This window comes from Carassius auratus, chromosome 29 (genome assembly GCF_003368295.1).
Source record: "Carassius auratus strain Wakin chromosome 29, ASM336829v1, whole genome shotgun sequence".
Classification (NCBI taxonomy): Eukaryota; Metazoa; Chordata; class Actinopteri; order Cypriniformes; family Cyprinidae; genus Carassius; species Carassius auratus.
In genome coordinates, this window is record NC_039271.1 from 9,535,588 (window position 1) to 9,556,113 (window position 20,526).

Sequence of the window (20,526 nt, forward strand, 5' to 3'; positions counted from 1 at the left end):
AATACACACACACACACACACACACACCACTGCCCTCCTGCACAATGCCTGCACCCATTCTTGCTTTACCATGTGACTTATGCAACAAAATTCTTTTTGTAAAGATATGCTTTGTATTAAAAGGGTTACCGGGGGAATAGAATCTCACAAATGCATATTTTTAAAACTCAAATGGTGTTGATTATATATTATAAATGTATTTCAGTTGTAAAATACAAAAAAAGAAAAAAAGAAAAAGAAAAGATGAAATAGGAAACTATGAGAGAGTGTTGCTAGTGCACCTGTGCTGTAAATATGTTCTTCTGTGTAGTGAAATATATTAGAGTTTCTTCTTTTCTGCTAATTTCAGTGGACAGAAAATGTAATGTCTCACACTTTATTCTCTAAATCAACGACTGGAAAGCCTGGACCATCTGTTTAGGTTTGGAGATTTTTTTCTCTCTGTTTGGAGGACAGGATTGACCGGACTGATTGAGTGCATGTGCTCACAGACTCATAGAGAACGTGTGGGTTTCTTTTTCTATCAACCAGGGACTTTTAAAACAGACTTCCGGTTAGTTCTATATAATGTACATTTAAACGACTACCAGGTGACGATGGTCCTTTGGAATTGTTACAGCTTGTGTTTTGGACATTAAAATATATGAATTATTGAAAAACGCTGAAAAAAAAAATGCAAACCAGTTGTTTAGTCCGGTGCATTGTCTATGAATAAAAATAATTAATTCATTGTCCTATTAAAACACAGATAAAAAAAGACAATGGTGTTGTGATCATTTGACTAATCTTAGTTAATTATTGAATCATGTTTCCACCTTAAAAAAAAAAAATAATCTTTTATATCTCAAAATTACAACTTTAATTACAACTTTAATTGTAACAATTGCAAGAATGAAGTCACATTGTCCAATATAACGTTAAAACTTGATAAAGTTGCAGTTATGAGAAATATCCATTTGTGTTGTTATATTTCACAATGTGATTCCATCTTGCAATTGTGATTTAGCAACTATATGTTACAATGTATGTCACAGTTACCTTTATAATTATTTTTACTCAAAAAAAAAAAAACACTTTAGATGGAAACAGGCTTTCATATGGCTTCATAAAGACCTTGTGAAACCCATTTAGGTTGTGTCTGCTAGCTTCATTAGCATTTATATGCTAGTATACTGCTAAAAAGTCTGTCACTGTAAAATATTGAATGAGCATACAAAGTTTTCCTGCAATTGTGCAAACATTTTTGAGATATCATTCAGAATGAGTTACATAATAAGGATTTCCTAATAGTTAGGTTTAGGAGGTTGTTTAAAGACCTCACCACAAGTATAAACATTAACATCAAATCAGCAACGCTGTACTCTCTTCCATTTCCAGCTGAGCGTCATTTTCTTCATAGGCCTCTTTCCCATTTTGCGAATTTCACACATTTCTCAGGTGGCACATTTAAAGGGACCGATGTTAATAAAGCACTTAGCATGATTATGTTACACATGCACAGTATCTTCCATTATACAAGGGAATCGAGGGATGAGGAGGTCCGGAAGGCAAGGGATTGCACCAAATTGTCGAGCTCACTCAGAGCAAGCGAACCGCAGGGCCTGTGGTGAGCTCCCAGCAGGCGAGCGATAGTGCTACACATTAGCATATTTCCCATCATGCCGAGGGTAATTGAGACTTTGAAGTCAGTTGTAGGAAGAGACCATATCTGAGAGACGCAGAAGGAGGGGGACCTCGCCGCACACAGTGGGATATTATAGTTGGACTTCATACAAGCTGCAGCTGTCTGTTTGCGACCTCGCTATTTTCGCGGAGAGGTGAAAGGTTAATGGTTTTATTTCATCATTGACTCATTTTACTGTACTGTAAGCATGAGTGGGACTGGCTATATGATAGTACAGTCCATGTGAAAGGCTCTGTACATCTTTACAACAGCAAATGACACAAAGTCAACCGATCTCAGTTGGTGTTATGGATGAAAAGTATTATGTTTTGAACACACAACAGCTAACATGCTATAAGGCTAGCTTTACGCTCTCTGTCAGTCTCTCTCTCACACACAGGAGATGAATGGGGAGGGGGTTAGAAACAAGTGAGGAGTAATGTCTTTTGTAAGCTTGTATGATGGCAATCCTGCATGTGTCCTCCTTTCTGATTCATAAATCAGATCCTGCACTGGCAATGAACGGTGGGGAAAGAGGAAGCTTACAAAAGCATTTCTAGAGCTCCAGCTATGTTTGGATTAGCATGCTAACATACTAATCATAATATTTCTAGTAAACTGTGTGAGCGATGTTTTCTGTACGCTCTATTTGCAGACGTGCTAAATGCTACAGAAAAGTCTTAACTGGAAGCAAGATGATTCATTCAGTGGCTAATGCTATCTTGCTAATGCGATTTTATAGAATGTCTAAAATGGTTTGCCAAGATTAATTGCTCTTTCAAGTGCAACTCGGAAACTCATTATTATGTTAGTTATTATAATGTCACAAATTTAATTTGGCAACATGACAAGTAGTCTAAAAAAGAATTATATTGTGAGCAATAAACCCAGAAAACTACATTGAAATTCCGAATAATTTAAAATATAGTTTCCATCATGCATGATATCCATTTATTTTTGCTCACTGATATTACTGTCAGATCAAGGTTTCTGCAGTTTTGAGTTTCGCACATCTTTACTTGGTCCTTCACGTGCTCAAAACTCACAGTTACTATATTTATGACTTGTCTTGAAGGGTACATAACTTTTGTACACCAATAGGCCTACATAACACCTACTTTTCACGATCTAATCAATTTCTAATTAGAGGTATGTCCAGTTATGGAAGTATGAGTCACGAATGCTGTTCATAAGACATTTATATTTACAAAAAATCATAATGTGGTCTTGTGAAAGAAATTGAAATGTTGAAATGTATTGTAGCAATGATGCATTGTGTTTTGAAAAATTTGTATGAAGGGTACAGTGCATCATACTGTTCTATTCAAATATATCTTTTTCTGTGTGTTTACTTCCTCCCTCTCTCAAAAGCACTCTCCGTTGAGATGTTTTATTCATCGCTTTACATCTGTTAAAATTCATGAAGCAGGCAAGAGCTAAATCCCTTCGCTTTCCCTCTGCCAAGGATGTCTCCCATCAAGTCAAGAGCAGGGCCAAAAATTAAACCTGTGTTTCCACCCAGTGGCACTTAAGCGTGACACCTCTGGAATGCTCACAACTTAGAAACAGAGCGCTGTGCAGAAAATCAGCTTGATTCAGCGGAAGTAACTGCACGGTAAGAAAACCAGGCCCTGCTGCATGCCTCAGTTGTTGTAGCATTAATGTAATGTAGAATTATGGTTATTGCTAGGCGTGAAATTGGTGAGTTATCTGTCAGATACATGTTGAAAAATAACAAAGTGAAATATGCTGAACCTTGCAATGTTATGACAAAAGTCTGGCCATTCGTAAGAAATGTTAAAGGGACAATAAGTAACTTTTTAGGTATTTTATTATCTAAAATCAATATTTTTATTCATAAATATGCCCTCAATGGTGTACAAATACCTATGCCAATGTTTAAACTAATCCTCGTAAATGAAGAATTTATTATCTTTATATACATGGGACGGGTAGGTCGACGGAGGCTTCCATGTAGTTCCGCCATCTTGCAAAACTATAATAGCAGAGAGGGACAAAAAGTACTAAGCCAACGCGTTTCCACAACGCGTTTTCGGTCAGAGCCAGAAACGCAGGTGCAGATCAGTGAGAGGCGCTTGAAGCTGCACCGGCAAGTTTAAAGGCTGGATTGCATTCTTATTATGGACCATACATATGCCGCGCCACAGGAGAAGAAAACATCGTCGCCAAAACAGTCAAAAATAGAACGTAAAAGGAAACGTGACCGTAGATTACAGAAAACAAGAGTTAATGTCGGGGAAGCTTTTTCTAGGTGGAAAGAGCTAATGCTGGATAAAGATTTCAAAAGAGACGCTGAAGTGGCCTGTTTTCTTCTCGACAGGTAAGTCAGTGTTTGATGATGATATCTAACAATGCACATAATTCAGAAAATATAACGAATAAAGAAGACATAACTACTAATTACAATATTTCATGTTTTCCACAGTCAGTAATTCATACTGTAACATTCGTTTGTTAGTTGTCATGTTGCAGTTTGTTTGAAATAACACACCTGTTCACCTGAAGGAAAACTCGACGAAGTGCTATTAGACGACATCCTGTCAAAGCTTTTTGGTACATATCGCCTACCGTAGATGCAACGCGCATTTGAAAAAAGCGAGGCGCTGGAGAGCAAAATTAGTTTGAATGCAAAATACAATTTCACCACTAAATGGGAGTAATTCCTACTTACATTCCCTTTAAGCCTTTGAGTTAATAACATAACATAACATAACATAACATAACATAATCTACTATTTTTACTTTCTTAATGCACTTGTCGGCTCGTGATTCATTGGTGCACATTATTTCAAAGAAAAATAAGTATTTAAAAATTGGCTTTTATTAAATATGATTGTGTGTGTGTTTGTGTATGTGTGTGTGTGTGTCTTAATTAATGTGATGTAAATATTTTGTGACTTAATTGACAACATTGAAACTTTTTTATATTACAAAAAAATGTAGAATATACTGTGTAGTATTTAATTAATTAATTAATAATTAATTTAATTAAATTAAAAATTATATGTACTGTTCAATAGATCTATTTTTATTGACCAACCCTAAACTTGTTGATGTTCAAGACCTTCCATAATTCACAAAATTTCACAAAATGAAAAAATTATTTACTGAAACTGCTCAGGGTACACATTAGTTTAGCTAAAATGTGGCTGTGAACAAACACACACTGGCTTCCAGTAACATCTTCTCGATGTGTTTAATGCACTGTGATTCACATGCAAGAGGTTTCTCAAACTTTCAGCAGTGTTTAACCCTATTATAACGTAATTTATCTGCAGACTATTATTGCATAGAAAATTCATACTACTTTTGAGATCTAAAACATTTTTTAATGCACCAGTCCATTTGAATCTTATCATGGAGCTGTTAAATTAAGACATGAAAATCTGCAAAAGTATGAGCCAGGTGAGATTTTGTGTAAAAGCCAATGCAGACTGTTTGTGTTTTGTCTGTTATGTCACACTGTATGATATATATCTTAGGCAAAATTGCCATTAATGTCCATTTAAATGAATATGAATCTTCAAACAAACATTAAAATAGTACCACACAACTTTGTACTAGTAAAGGAGAGAAAAAAAATGTCGGAGTGTTTGAAGTCTGACATAGCTTGGTGAAAGAAGGAATTTGTGAATTCTTCTGAACAAATGTGAGGTAAATTGTGATCCTAACATGAAGAGAATCCCATAATGCAAACTGATTTTGGACTATGATAAAATAAATATTTTACAATTCTTGTCTAGCATGGCCAAAAAATGGCCAAAATCATAGTGTGCATCAACTAGGTCAGTATAAGTGGTGATGGGCCATTTCACTGAGAGGAAGAAAGATTTAAGCGGAAACAGTTCATTCCAGAAACCTCCCTCTGGAGAATTCAAGTCTATAGAGACAGAGGCAATGACTTTATTTAGGAAGAACGCAGTAAATCCTCTTCAACTTCCATGTGATGACCACAAAAAGCTGCTTTCTCCACAGGCATATAAAGTTTTCTCTAAAACGATTCACACCATTTAAATCATATTATCCAGGCACCCAGACTACTTCATATTCCACAAGGTCCATTTTCTGGTCCAGTTCACTGCTGCTGTCTGATCCATTCAGTGTCATTTTTAGTGTCTCCACAGTGTTGAAGTAGCCGATGGGTCACCATGAAGTCACTGCTAGGAAAGTTGCTCCATCTCAAACTGGGTGTGTCCATTAGCGGGCGTATTGGCCAAGGTCTCAGGCACTCGTGGATGTGGGTGGCTGGGCTTCAGGGCATCTTCTGAGGAGCTGTGCGTGTGGATTAAAGCATCCGGGGATGCTGGGTCAGGTGGTTTGTGGTCATAATAGAGAGCCCACAGGAGTGTCACAGTCAACGTCATGGCTAAAATCTGAGCCACGCCAATCGACACGCCCAAGAACCTCAGCACCTGCAGCTGTTTGGTGCCACGGATAAAACTGTAGATCTTGGGACCGCAACCCTGTCAAAACAAATGTATAGATATGCATTATTTTGTTAATTATTTGTTTACTATTTTATTAAAAAAAAAAAATATTACTGTTTAATTTATTTAATTTTATAGATAGATGAGAAAAAAATTCACACTTCCGCTTTAACAGGTTGTTTTCATGTAACTCTCCCCCACATTTCTGTGAGCGTAACTAATATGCGAGCAATGCAACACATTCATCCGCTTGTGTGCGTGCCTGTGTGTTTTGGGTATTTCCTATGCTGAATTGTGGAAGGGCAGGTAAACTATTTCCTGTTAGTGTGGAATTTATACTGTGGGGTAATTCCCCAGTCATCCATTCAGAAAGAGAGACAAAGACATAGAGACAGGAAGTGGTTGAGGATCAGTCTCCACACCCTCAGTCCTTCACTCCTAACCCTCCCCCTAGTGATCGATGTTCCCGTCTTATTCAACAAAGCTCTGCTTTCACTCTTCTGTTGTGGGATCTGTCTGAAAGGCTGAGCTCTGCTGGCTGCTTTCCACAAATACAATGTGTTTATAATGTTTACTATCTATCTATCTTTCTTTCTTTCTATCTAAAAACCTTCAAAGCTCTAATTTTCAAAACCTTTTTAAAGGCCTTGACTGAACTATAGTGTAGCAGACAAGTCACAGTCAGGACATTTGAAGAGCAGGGGGGTGGATGAGACACTGTGTTGCATTTGTCCTAGATAGTGTGTTTTGGTACTCAACACACAGGTGCGTCTCTGAGCTGTGAGACTGACTTAAATGGCACTGCTGGAGTCGCTCATAACACAGCTTGATTAAACACACACTCAGCAGGTCAGTGAATCTCTACACTTTCTGGCCTCAATTTTTCAACTGCAAAGTCATGTTTTAATTAGAGCTGTCAATCTATTCGAATTTTAATCAAATTAATTGCATGATATTCCCCACATATCAGTATTGGCTGAGAAAAGCCCCTAAATAACGATGACTTTTTTTGAGACATCATTGGACAACATGTAAGAGGACCTCTTATGTGAGTACATTAATGACTTTCTTAATTATTATGACCATAACATGTAATAATTGGATCATCTTGTGCACTTCAATATTTGATCATGTCGTCACAAGTAAAAGCATCTAACAAACTTATGTTGGACTGATCAAATCAGCTGAGATCAACTAAATAGGTAAAATTACGTAATGAGAGGTTTTGTAACCTTAATTACTGAAACTGCCAAAATCAAAATATAAAACTTCAAAATCATCTTCATCCATCTAAGAATAATAATGTAAAATTTGGGGGGGTTACAACATCAAAATAAGCTAACCTCCTGGTAAAGGTCACTGAGGTCATGGTAGTGGGCGTGGCGGGCACATCCTGGATACTGATTGGAGCAGCAGGAGTCAGGTGGCCACTCCATCTCTGTCATTTCCAGCCAGTCAGTGAAGTAGATCACTCCACAACACTTTAACTGTAAGGCAGGTATGAAAATGAGTAATTGACAGTGATGATGTTTTCGTAATATCTGCATACTGAATTGCGATCAACCTGAGTAAAGTGGAACAAAATAAATTTCTCATGGAACCAATGATACTCATAATATACAAAAGCTAGACAACTAAACTGGGAAGAAAGCTAGAGAAGGGAAGAAATGCAGTGAATAAATTATTTTGTCTATTTCAAGCTCAAATGTTTCACATTGACAGAATGGCTTGGCTCAGCATTTTCACATTCAGTGTCAACAGTAGAATTACTGAACACCATCAACTTGTCTCATAGCCCTGCTATCCTGCTGATGATTTTGACATCTCACCTCTGTTTGTAAAGAGTTCCAGGCATGTGTGAGCCACTGGTAGCGCTGTAGGCCGAAATGAGGAATACGAGACTTTAGACTTATCATATCAGACCTCTGTACCACAGGCTGAAGAGAGAAAGAGAGGAGGAGTTACCATTTCACAATTTAAAAAAGCCCTGAATTGGTCCCTTGTGATTTTGTAATCACATAAAATCAATTTCCTACACTTTCAGTATTTACGTTTTCTAAATAACAAAAACAATGGGATTTCCAGGCAATTGAAAGGACCATACACAGATCCACGCTTCTAATTTTAGGCTCTCTCATTACCAATTTATTGGCTAGTTATGAAATGCCCTATTCAAGTGTGTGCAAGTGTTGTTTATATACTAGGGTAAGGGTCCATATACAGTCCACATGAGACACTTCTGTTTTCACACCTCGGAAACCACCATAATGGCATATGATATGTACTCACAATGCCGAGGGCTAGATGTGTCATCTATGTTTTTTTCCAGCAAAACTTGCTAAAGCTCGTCAGTTTAAAGTCAACATGAAATTACAGTCATTAATGCATTTTGTTCTAATGTAATAAAGAAAAGAAAGTAATTGTCATGTATTTGTAATCTTTCAATAGAATATAATAACTTACTTAACCTCTGGAATTATTATTATTATTATTATTATTATTATTATTATTATTATTATTATTTTGGCTGATGTAAGGAAGACCAGTTTTTCAAAGACTCTCAAATACGGAGATTTTTCATATATAAAGACCCATACTTTAACTTAAACTGTAAAGACATGAAAATATATAATATATAATATGAAGTATATAAAGTTAATAAGTTAATAAGAAGGTCAACTTAATAGAAAGTAAATATTTTCCATATACATGTATATTTTCTAATAAGTTGACTTTCTTATTAACTTCTACATTGAGTTTTTTTTTTATACTTTTAGATTTAGAGTTATTTTTATTAAGTATTAAGCATACAATATTTTTTATTTATTTATTTATTTATTTTACTTACTTATTTATTTATTTATTTCATGTATTTTTTTGAAAACCCTGACCTATGCTCTACAAGTGGGGAGAAGATGTAGATTTTTAGACATTTGCCTTTGGGATGTCTACTTTTCCACAGTCTAATTAAATTCTGATTAATAATTCTTGTTCGTAATTTTTTCCTCAATAATATTCAGTTTCACTCCTAAAAATGCCACATTTCGGAAATAAGATGGAAAGAGAATGCCATTTCATGATGACTTTAAGCCAAGGAAAGTTGAAGTGGATGCACTGCTGATACAACCGCTAACATCAGACCAGGTGCAGCGGAGTAAACAAGTTCATTGCCCACCCACACACAGGGGATCACATTAGGCCACAATAAGACCATCACACCAAACAAAGGTTTTTAGGTTGGTGATAAGAGCATCATCAAGCAGAAGCTGTGTATGTCTGAGTGAGAGAAGCTAGATTAAAGCTAGGTGTGTGTGATATCTTCCCCTGGAGGTGTGCCTTATCTCTCGTATCCCTGGGCTAACAGAAGCAGATGCTACCTGCAATCCCTTTTCCCCTTTGCTGATCAAATCTCTTAGTCTGCACAGATCATGGACAGGTTTCTGTAAAGCCAGATGCTAATCTTGCTTCAAGAGCCATTTAGAGAATGTACATGTTTGACTCCGCCCTCCATCCACACATAATTAAACATAAACGCTCTGCTTATTAACTCCCCAAAAAGGAAATGTGCTAGAGCCGGGCTTTTGAAGTCATATTAGTTAAGATTAGATCGTAAGCATGCGGTTTAGAAATCGGATCCTCATTCCGTTGCTCCTGGGAATGGCCGTGTGGTGGCCATGTTGTTAACGTGAGAGAGAGGAGAGTGTAGGCATTCCTGTTTATTCATAGCAGCACACACCTCGTCATACGTCCACACTCCGCTGGCCAGCTCCACGCAGAATATCACCATCAGACTGCCAAAATACTGCAAACACACAGATGAAAACAGCTTGGTTAAAAATATCTTTTGAAACAATAAGGCAGGAGGAAAGGTGTTGATGATCAGATATAGAGAAAGGTGTGTGCACACACGTGCATGTGTTCATGAATGATGGGATCGGAGGTCTGGTTTGTCTCTCAGTTCGTCTCTCTGGAGTTTTTTGTTATTTTGACAGGCTGTGTTCAGAATAGCATACTAGGAATTCAATATTTTGCAGTATGCAGTAGTTATACTGTGCAAAATATAATAGAACATACTCATCTCATTATACAATCCACTAAACATGACCTTCCATGTATTATCACAATTACATAACTTTTCAAGTCAGATGAAACTGATGCTATTTATGTTCTTAATAATTTTTGTATTTATTAATTAACCGTGTGTGTGTGTATACATATACATACATACATATATATATATATATATATATATATATATATATATATATATATATATATATATATATACACACACACACACACCCACACACACACACGGTTAATTAATAAATACAAAAATTACAAAAATATTTTGGACAGTATAACTACTGCATATATATATATATACACACACACACACACACACATTTTCATATTTACGTAATATAATATACGCATTTCAAATATAGTAGATTAGATATAATCGTATAATAATATATTTAACATAAATTTTTTTTTATATTTTCAAATATTCCATAATTTATTTAAAACCAATAAAAATGAACTATTTAGAGTTTATTCATTTTAAAATATTACAATTTTGCCAAACATAATGACAAAAATGAAGCATACTACTATCTGAATAGTTTATTTTGTGCTTAATTTTTCCCATGCTATTTTAAAAAATATCTAGTATTCAGTATGGATGCACAGAATGAATGGAACAACAGAGAATCAAAACTCCAAAAGAGTTTTTTTTTTTTTTGCATCTACAGATGCACAGATTTTGTCTTTAGGGCCCTGTGAACTAACACATCCATCTTATCTCCTCCCTTCCTGAAGACAAACACGCTCTGTCTTTCTCAAAATCTCCTTAACATACATGGTTCCCCTTCGTTGAACACGCTTTGAGAGAGATTATCAAGATGAATGACAGTGTTAGGAGCTGCATTCAGAGCAGACCCCCATCTGACAGCATGTTTATTTGGGAGACTAAATATTTGTGGCTGTTCTGCTGCTGTATTAGTATTTCAGTCCATTTCGCCAGTCAGACGCCTGCCACAAAAAATGACAAGCTTTTCTCTTCACACTCTTCCCTGCTAATATCTGCTGTTCAAATATGTCACAATGTGAACTTGTAACCCCTGGAAGTTCCCAACAAGCTGGCTCATCTGCAAAATATTTTTCTCGGGGTAAGAGAGGTTACATTCTCTCTGCGAACTCGTGGTTTATTGATTTGTTGAGAGTTTTACTCTTCCTCTTTCACACTCGCACATTTTTTTGGATAATGTTACAGAAAACAGGACACGTCGAAATGGATGGATTTCCTTTTCACCGGAACAATTTACACCCCCTTTATCACTTAGTCATGCAAACAGAACTGAAATACATTTAGAGACAGTTATTAAGTCATATCAGACTTGTTTTGACAGATGGCTACTGTTAATGTCATTAAACTGCTGCTTTGGGGCTTACTTACAGTTAGAGATTTGAACAGACTGTGCTGTGGACATGATACCTTGAGTTAGGTGATTTATTGAGGAGAGATGTGCTATTAATGTTTCAAGTGATTAGGGATGCACAATATATTGATACCTTATTGATTATTGACTGACATTACATTTTAGATAGGCTTTTTATATTGATTAATACCATACTGATTTTGGGTTAATGTGGATATAGCCTAATATTGAAGGTGTTTTTTTTTTTTTGTATCGTCATTTAATATGAACGTCTCTCTGTTCTCATGATCTCCTGATTACCCTCTCCTTTTCTTTGCTTTGACAGGATAAAGAGTGTGTGCGTGTGTGTGTGTGCTTGGCCAGGTCGCAGCACTCGATAAGAGCGCGGCTGGTGAATAGAGCGACCACGTAACCCAAGCGCCTCTCCTCTCTTCATGTCTTCCCGCTCTCCTCCTGGATTGCTTTACCTATTGTATCTCAGCCAGATAAAATTTAGTTTGTTGCCGAGCCTCTGGGTAACACAAGCCCACTGGGGCAGAGAGGAGAGGAGAAAGGCTCCTGAGGAGATGAATGGAGACCCAAAGAGAGGAGGAGGACGAGGAGGGAGAGAGATGGGTCAAGGAGTCCCACAAAACAGACCCCCAGTCTGGGTCGGCAGACGGGAACCCCACCCTCCCGCCCGTTACACACCTGGGACAGCGAGCCATAAAACAGCCCTCTAGCTGTTCTCTCCTCCCCCTCCATGCTGGGATTTCTTCAGTTCATCATCAGATTTGCTCGACTTCTAAATGTTGCACAGCATTTAAAAGTGTGACTGCACAGAAAACAGGATTATCCTTGCTCTTTTGAAATAAAACAGTCCAACATGTTTACAGAAGCTGGGAAATGGTGGCTGACAAGTAATATGGGCATGAACCTTTCTTATTTACCATCAGGATTTATGGTAAAAAATTACAGTGGGGTTGGAAAATGATTTGTGTGTGTGTCTGTGTGTGTGTGTGTGTTTCTTAATTAAAGCTATTTTCATTACATATTATATTATTAAAATTAGTTTTAATCAATTAATTGTAATAAAAGTATCGTTAGAATATTTGTAAATAATTGAAAAAGTTAATTAAAAAATTGCACAAGCAATAAAAGATTGTTAAATCGTTTTTATAAAATGCAATATTTTATACACACATATTTTATAATTTTTAAATGTATTAATGATAATAATGTATTAATATTACATTTATATTTGTATGAATTTTTTCATTTTTATTATAAATGTGACTTTCATTACAGGGAAAAGCGCAGTCTGGACACTTTGTTAAATATCTTCCTTTTCTGATCCATGTCAGATGGGTTTGTAACCCCATACGAGTGAGTAAATGATGACAGATTTTTATTTTTTGGGTGGACTGTTGTTTTAAAGTAGAAAAACAGCCTGTTTAATTCTAAGGGTCAGATAGAGGGTGGGTTTTCCTTCCTCCCTAAATCATTTATATCATCTGTGCTAACAGCCTGTCAAGATCTTGTAATTTCAGAAGTCATAATGTCACCAACATATCCGTCTAAACACACAAAAATCTCTCACAATTGATATAACTATGTGCCCTCTATTTGGCCCTCCTAGACAGTCCATCATGTTGAGTGATGTGCAGTGCTCATATATTACTGCAGTCTAACTCTTTGTCTCTAGACACACGGTGCACCATGACATCTCATATAAGGATAATAATATGATCTTCTAGTATACTAGTGTAGTTATGAGGTGAGACCATGTGGCCATATATACATGGTACTAGCTTTAAACACAGATGTCTGCAGAACAGATTCAAAACTACATTTAACTACAATATTTGGTGGGAAATAACGTAGGGCAGGACTTACTGTAAGTAAATCCTTCAGGATTTGATTAGAACATGGATGTTATGCTGTGAAATCATTGGTTAACATGAAAAAGTTTTATATTTTATCAAATAAAAATTATAAATAATATTGGTAGCACTTTATTTTACAGTCCTGTTCCTCATGTACATACTATGTACTTATTATAGTAATTACAACAACTATGTAATAACTAGGTACTAACCCTGAACCTACCCCTAAATCTAACCCTACCCCATGTAGTTACCTTGTGTTACCAGAACTTTCTTAGATAAATACACTGTAAGTACACTGTAAGTACATGTTAGTACACGTACTGTAAAATAAAGTGCAACCATAATATTAATAATTATTTAAATTCATGTGAATTTTACATTTTAGTCAGTGCAATATGCAGTGTGCAGCTTGGGCATTCGTGTTTGCATGTATAAAGAAACCATGAATCTGATTGGAGGGTGGTTGGGGTCAACCAAACTTAAAATATTCTCGGTACACAAAACCACACATCTTCCAAACCACACAATGGTCCTGCTGTTCTTGCTTTTTCTTTTGTTTGGTTTTCCTCTCTTCCCAGTTCTACTTACCCAAGACAGTAGGAGCAGATTGCACTTGAGCGTGCCACAGTAGCCCACCATAGCCACGATGATTAGAAAACAGCACACGGTGATGACGACAGGATGGACGACGGGGGAGTATGTGAGAACGGCTGCCTCCTCCAGTCTGAGAGAGAGAGAGAGGGAGAGAGAGAGAGAGAGAGAGAGAGGGGGAGAGAGAGAGAGAGGACGAGTCATTTCTTGGCAGGCCTTTTGTTTATTTATCCATCCATCCTGTCTCTTCCTCCTCTCATAGGGCAGCATATTTGAGTAATACACCAGTTGCAAATAAACTGTGATTATACTCTATAGGAATGCAAGCTCTCTCTCTTCCTGTTTCTTGCTGTCTCTAGTTCTGTTTGGCTTTCTTTTGCTTCAGCTCTCTTAAGATTCAACACTGTTTTCAGTATGGGAGGACATGGGTAAGCTACAGTTTAAAGGAATATTTTGGGTTCAGTACACATGCTCAATCCAACTTTTGTGGCATAATCTTCCACACCACAATTGCAATGTTTACAGTGAGACACTTACAGTGGAACTAAGGCCTATCTGTAAGCATTAAAATACTCACAGTTTCAATAGCCACAACATGTGAATAATATGCATGTAAACATGATTTTACTGTGGAAAAAATATCCACTTGCCATGACAATGCAACACTATGATCCCTGAAGTGACTATCAAATATTATAAACAGGTTTACTTTAAGTTAACTGAACGTAGATCAATAGAAGCTGCATATCTCGTGTTTCTTGACTTGTTTCAAAACCTCCAAAAATGGGCCCCATTTACTTCCATTGTAGGTTATATCACCTCTTTTTCATTTTAATTGAAAAAATATATACAATCAATTAATCATTATTAGTTACAATAAATAATTGCTTTCGATTGAGCATAACCTATACTAGTTCATATTGTTTCATTCTGCAGAGAGGAAATATTTTGTATTTTTCTTAATTTGTCATACAATTTACAATTTATAAAATATTTCTTTTTTTTATTGAATTAATCAAAAGGTTTTTTTATCTTAACAATTGTAAAATTTATATTATTTTGAAACCTTTTAAAATATTTTTTTTGAATGCATTTTTCTTATTTAATGGGATTTTTATGATGGAAATTATAATGAAAAATTAATGTATGAAAAAAAATTTTTGCATGCATTTTTCTTATTTAAGGGGATTCTTATAATAGAAATTATAATGAAAAAGTCATGTATGAAAAATATTTTTTTGCATGTATTTTTGTTATTTAATGGGATGTATGAAATGTATGAAAATGCATGTATGAAAAATGCATGTACAACATGTTAATAATATAAAATAAAATGCATTAATATTACAATTATATATGTTATTATATATAACAAAACAATGTTAGAATTGCTGTCAAGCTTAAATTATACTGAATATTTTTTAAGCTAAATATCTAATTGAGGATCACACACATCAGTATAAATTTGAAATATTCTAGTTGATATAATGTTTCATTCTGCAGAGATGAAGGATGGCTGATTCAGCACATTACTGCAGTGCAACCTGTGTACAATCAGGTTTAACACAATTTTCTCTCTGCTGATTCCTATTCATGTAAGCCATAGAGACCACAATAACAACTCTGAATTACAATACACACCTTGGTGATAAATTGCTTTTTGTCAACACTAATTAGATATCACTCGCCTCCAGGCTAATATTGTTACTTTTGGGATTTTTCCTCCAGTTTTGCTGTGTTTTCCTTTAATGCTTGAGAGGATTTGGAAAGACACAATTACAAAACATACACAAATGAATGGACCTCAACCCAGGCCCTGTCTCAGCTGGCGACTTAATGCATTTATCTGATTTCTTCTACAGAACTGCAAACCTCATTCAAGCTTGTAATTACTTCATAAGCTCGAGGCAATTTGATCCAGACTGGCTGAAAAGTGAGAAAACAGTAAATTAGACCTTTACATGGGCTGCTGCCCTGAATGAAAGGTTTTTACGGCTCACACCTGTCCGTCAGCTACCACTCACCTGGTGTCGGCGGTTAAGGTGAGCACATTGTTCAGGTGATCCCTGAGGCAGGCGGACACTCCCAGCACACACAGGGCCATAAGCTTGGAAATCAGAAAAAGGAAAAGAAGAAGAAAACGTGGTACTTGAGCCACAATTAAACATGGGTATACTTATTTTTGACAAAGATACTTAGAACACATTTCATAGTACAAGAAAACATTTCCCAAAAATATTACCCCCCAAAAAGTGTGATTTTTCTTTTTATATTTTTTTCAAGTTTTCATTTAAATGTATTTATTATATATTTTATTGTTAACAACACTTACATTAATGCATTAAAAATAAGAGTATAAATAAAAGTAACTTTGTTACAGTTTTTATTTTAACTTTTACTTTATACTTTTTTATACTTTATATAATTTTGATACTATTAATACTTTAATAAATTACTTAATAAACACTGTTAAGTCTTCATATGCATGCATATATTACATATATTAAGACACACACACACACACACACACACACACACATATATATATATATATATATATATATATATATATATATATATATATATATATATATATATCAGATACAACTTCTAATTTTTATAATTTATTAGTAAATTCTGAAATTAAAATCAATGAAAGTGTTTTTCATCGTTAACAACTAATGTAACCTTATTGTAAAGTGTTGATTTATACATAAAGATTTTCATTTAATTTAATTTAGATTTCATTTATTATTTACTATTTAAAATTAGAGTTGAAACATTATGAACTACACCTTGATTTCATGCAGCCACTAAAAATTACATTTGGACCAGATGGCAAACAAAATTGGCTCAGAAAAGAGAAATTAGTTCTGCAATAGCTTATAGATCTACTTTGCAGGTGGCATTTAGTTTGATAATGCAATGCAATAAAGTTCATAAATTTTAGTTGTGGCTTAAAATCTTTGGGGACTTTAGATAGCAAATGTACAAATAATACAAGACTAAATATTTACCTTTAAGGTTCTAATTTGTAGCATTAAAGCGTAAGTTACAATTATGTAGCTTTTAGTTTTTTTGTACCTTTAGATAGTGCCCTGGACAGCTTTTTACCTTTTTTTTTTTTTTTTTTCTTGAATGTATATTTAAAAACCAAGTAAGCATTACATGGATCTGTGTTTATGTACAAGGTTGGCTTGGAAACCTATTTAGGCACTGTGCTATCTATGTTTGGCATGCTGCAATATTAGTGGCATGGGTTTAGTTTGCCCTACGCAGGCATTCTTGGTCTAAAAACACACCCTGGTGCTTATCACATTTAATTCCCTAAAAATAGCGCCAACAGAATGTGAGCTGTGCGCCACTCGAGCATAGCTGGGATTCAGGCTATCCTCTACATAATGATAACATAGGATGGGGAAGAAGAGAACACAGATGGCGCGTGTGTTGTAGAGTGAGTGGCTGTTGTGCGTCTTGGAGAGCGCAGAGCGCACAGCAGCACCGTGCCATGTAACGTGAGCGCTCGCCGGACCACCTGCTCCGACTTGGACTCGTCTTACCCAGAAGAGAAAGTTGAGCGCGTAGAGCAGACAGCGCAGACACCTCACCGAATCCTCCCGGGCCATTCTGAGCGCACCAACTGCTCGCCAAAAGACCTCATTTTAACTTCTGCCACCATGGCACCATAACCGCTGAGGAGAAAAGTCCGTTTGAAAACTGCGTAAAACATTTTTTTAACTTTCACAATCATACATCTTGTTTGAGATGTGAAGTGGATCGCTGCTGCAGAAAACAGTCTGAGGTTGCTGGTCTTAGTTAGTCTCCCGGCTTGGTCAGACTGAACTGTTGGTTCATTTTAAAGTGGTTTTGGATACTTTGTCAACCAGCTAAACGAGCTAAAAATCAGCTTCAGACCATCTTAAATAATCTAAGAGACCATCAAACAGCTGAAGCCCAGCTTTAGCTTTGCCAAGCTGGAGACCAGCTAAGTACATCTTAAACCAGTTAAAACCACCTGAAGACCAGTTAGACCATTATCTTGAGCTGGTTACGGAGAGATTTTTAAAATCATACCATGTCATAAGTCCTAAGCATCCAGGATGTCTTGATTTAGTGTTATAAATATCCGTATGGTTTTTAAGAAGCAACATGTGATTTTTTTAAAAGAGCAACAGATTGCAGCTTTTCCTCTTGAACGGTGATGAATTGATCACTCAGTAGCAAGGCTACATATTTCACACCAAAAAAATAAATAAAAAAAATTCCCGCGTAAGACGTTTGGAAGGCACTGCCTTTTATTTTGTCCAGCATGAAGTTGCAGGAAACACCTTAAAAGCTTAATTTGCGCCTGCAATGTAAAATCATATTAATATTCCCAACGGAGCTGCGCGCGAGTCGGGCGTTTTCGCTGCGATCCATTCACTGCCACAGTCATTCCAGGGGTATACACTCCAGCTGTGTGCATCTCGCCTTTCCACAAGTGTTGTGTTTAACTTGTGCTTGTAAGAGACTTTCACTCCAAACGCGCGAGTGTCATCTGGAGCAGCGGTGCCTCAGGGTCCTAAAGGCACACTGTGGGTCATCGGATCCATCCCGCTTATGGCAAGCCGTTTTAACATGCAGGCCTATTGATAAATTCCTAAAAATTAATAGTGTCTATGTATGTACTATGGAAGCTTTAAAAATAAAAAGTTAAGCGTGGCTTTTTATCTCACAGTTCTGACTTGCTTCGCAATAGTGTAGTTTTGAGTTTATATCACAATTTAGGCCGGCGACACACTGGTTGCGTGGCGCAAGCGTCTCAGCTGCGTGGCGTGTCGGTTTTTAATTCGGCTCCCATGTTAACAGGTTAGAGCTTACAGACCGCCTGCGTGAGATGCGCGTCTCAGGCGCGCGGAAAACGTGTGCATGCTAGAAATAGAACCGACGCCTATTTTTACCGCGACAAGCGCGTGTTGGAAGCGTTTCCAGGCAAAATATAATAGGAAAATGTGTTTATATGTCATTTTGTACACAAATACATATGAATTCATGATATTTTGATATTTGAAAGTCTGTAGGTTGACATAAATTCAGATATAAATGTAATTTAAAAAATAAATAAATAATTATCGATTTTCAAATATTGCACCTGTCAAACATAATATATTTCGCCGTCAATACTTTTGACGGTGTCCTTTATCAATAGGCGTAGGTGAAGATGTGTAAAAAAAAAAATTTATATTGTTGTCATGAAGACAAGAGCCTGGTCTGTCAACGGCCTCCCTTTACAGCAGCAGCGCGCCAGCGCCGCGCCTGGCACGGTTCTGGTGTGTAAAGACACAGAAAACGCGAGGCAGCCACCACGCTTCTGGGACGCTTCAGACACGCCACGCTCACGCCACGCAGCCAGTGTGTCACCGGCCTTAGACTTTTTTTTTTCTCACAAATGCAAGAAAAAAACTAATAATTGTGAGATAAAAAGTTACAATAAGGTTTAGATATAAACTATTAACTTAAGACTAGTGAATACTTTAATTGCTAGACTACTATAAATTTACTGGTAACTATTTAAAACTTACTAGTATTTTTGTCCATTAAGGGCCTGGGGGTGAAAACTTTTTGAATTTTAAGATGATGGTAAATTTAACTTATTTTCTCTTCTGGGAAAAAGGCAGGTATCTTCTATAGAGCAGTACTAAACACACACACACACACACACACACACACACACATATATATATATATATATATATATATATAGTAGTCCACATTTGAAGTGGATCAAATAAGTTCATCAGAGTTGTCCAAAGACAAGAAAGGGAATATATTTAATTAGGATATCTTTGATTAAATGTTTTGATCCACTTCAACAGTTGATTACTCTCTCTCTCTCTCTCTCTCTCTCTCTCTCCATATATATGATTTTTTCTTAGGTACTATTTGTAAACATCTTTTGTGTAAAATATCTTATTCATGTCATTACTAAAAAAACAACAACAATATGCATTATGTATAATCCCTCTTATTTTGGTAAAATAATTAGCATTTTGTAGAAATTGCTAAGTATGTGTAAAATTTTTACCACAACTGCATACTTTTACGCTTAGAAATAAAATGATTAAGAATAAACCAGGTCATTCAAATAATCCCACAATTAAGTCACTTAAAATAAACAAATAAAGAACTATTTGTTTGTTTGTTTGTTTGTTTTGTTTTGTTTTTATCAGAGAGTAGCAATTTTATAAAGAGTAAACATTGTGAATGAAGTTTTCAGGGGACTCATATATAAAATGTTTCCATGGTCATTATTTATTTTCCAAACACATGCATCAGCAGTGCTTGGCATGTATCCAGATCCCTACCCCCAAGATATCATATGCCGGGGTGAAGAGGTCAGATCTGAAGCATGTATTATTGTCTTGAGAAAGACTGTCACAATCTGCTATTATCTGGGAATGTGTGTTGATATGCTGCAGCTGTCCTGGTACTCATCTATACAGTAAGACTGCCCATGTTACATGTAAATATTCATT

At 36.1% G+C, this 20,526-nt stretch overlaps 1 protein-coding gene across 2 annotated transcripts; it reads right to left on the reverse strand.

Moving 5' to 3' along the window:
* Window positions 1-4,809: 4,809 nt before the first annotated feature.
* LOC113048011 (tetraspanin-12-like) lies at window positions 4,810-18,479 on the reverse strand. Of its 2 annotated transcripts, XM_026209501.1 has the most exons (8): window positions 18,086-18,479; window positions 17,572-17,703; window positions 16,036-16,118; window positions 14,009-14,144; window positions 9,848-9,913; window positions 7,941-8,048; window positions 7,455-7,598; window positions 4,810-6,147 (listed from the first exon to the last, which is right to left on the reverse strand). In XM_026209501.1, the coding sequence occupies exons 2-8, from the start codon at window positions 17,635-17,637 to the stop codon at window positions 5,845-5,847; spliced, it is 906 nt and encodes a 301-aa protein (XP_026065286.1). In that variant the 5' UTR covers window positions 17,638-17,703; window positions 18,086-18,479; the 3' UTR covers window positions 4,810-5,844. The 2 variants fall into 2 exon arrangements, with proteins under 2 accessions (XP_026065286.1, XP_026065287.1); XM_026209502.1 differs by lacking the exons at window positions 17,572-17,703; window positions 18,086-18,479 and adding an exon at window positions 15,884-15,937 and having other exon boundaries at window positions 4,811-6,147; window positions 16,036-16,088.
* Between the last annotated feature and the right edge of the window lie 2,047 nt (window positions 18,480-20,526).

Excerpts from the sequence above, each read along its gene's own strand:
- LOC113048011 (XM_026209501.1), bottom strand. The coding sequence starts at position 17,637 with ATGGCCCGGGAGGATTCGGTGAGGTGTCTGCGCTGTCTGCTCTACGCG. Across the intron at positions 16,119-17,571 it reads CGCTCAACTTTCTCTTCTGG|CTTATGGCCCTGTGTGTGCT; the intron begins GTAAGACGAGTC and ends CTGATTTCCAAG. Across the intron at positions 8,049-9,847 it reads GAGTGTGGACGTATGACGAG|CCTGTGGTACAGAGGTCTGA; the intron begins GTGTGTGCTGCT and ends TTCTCTCTTCAG.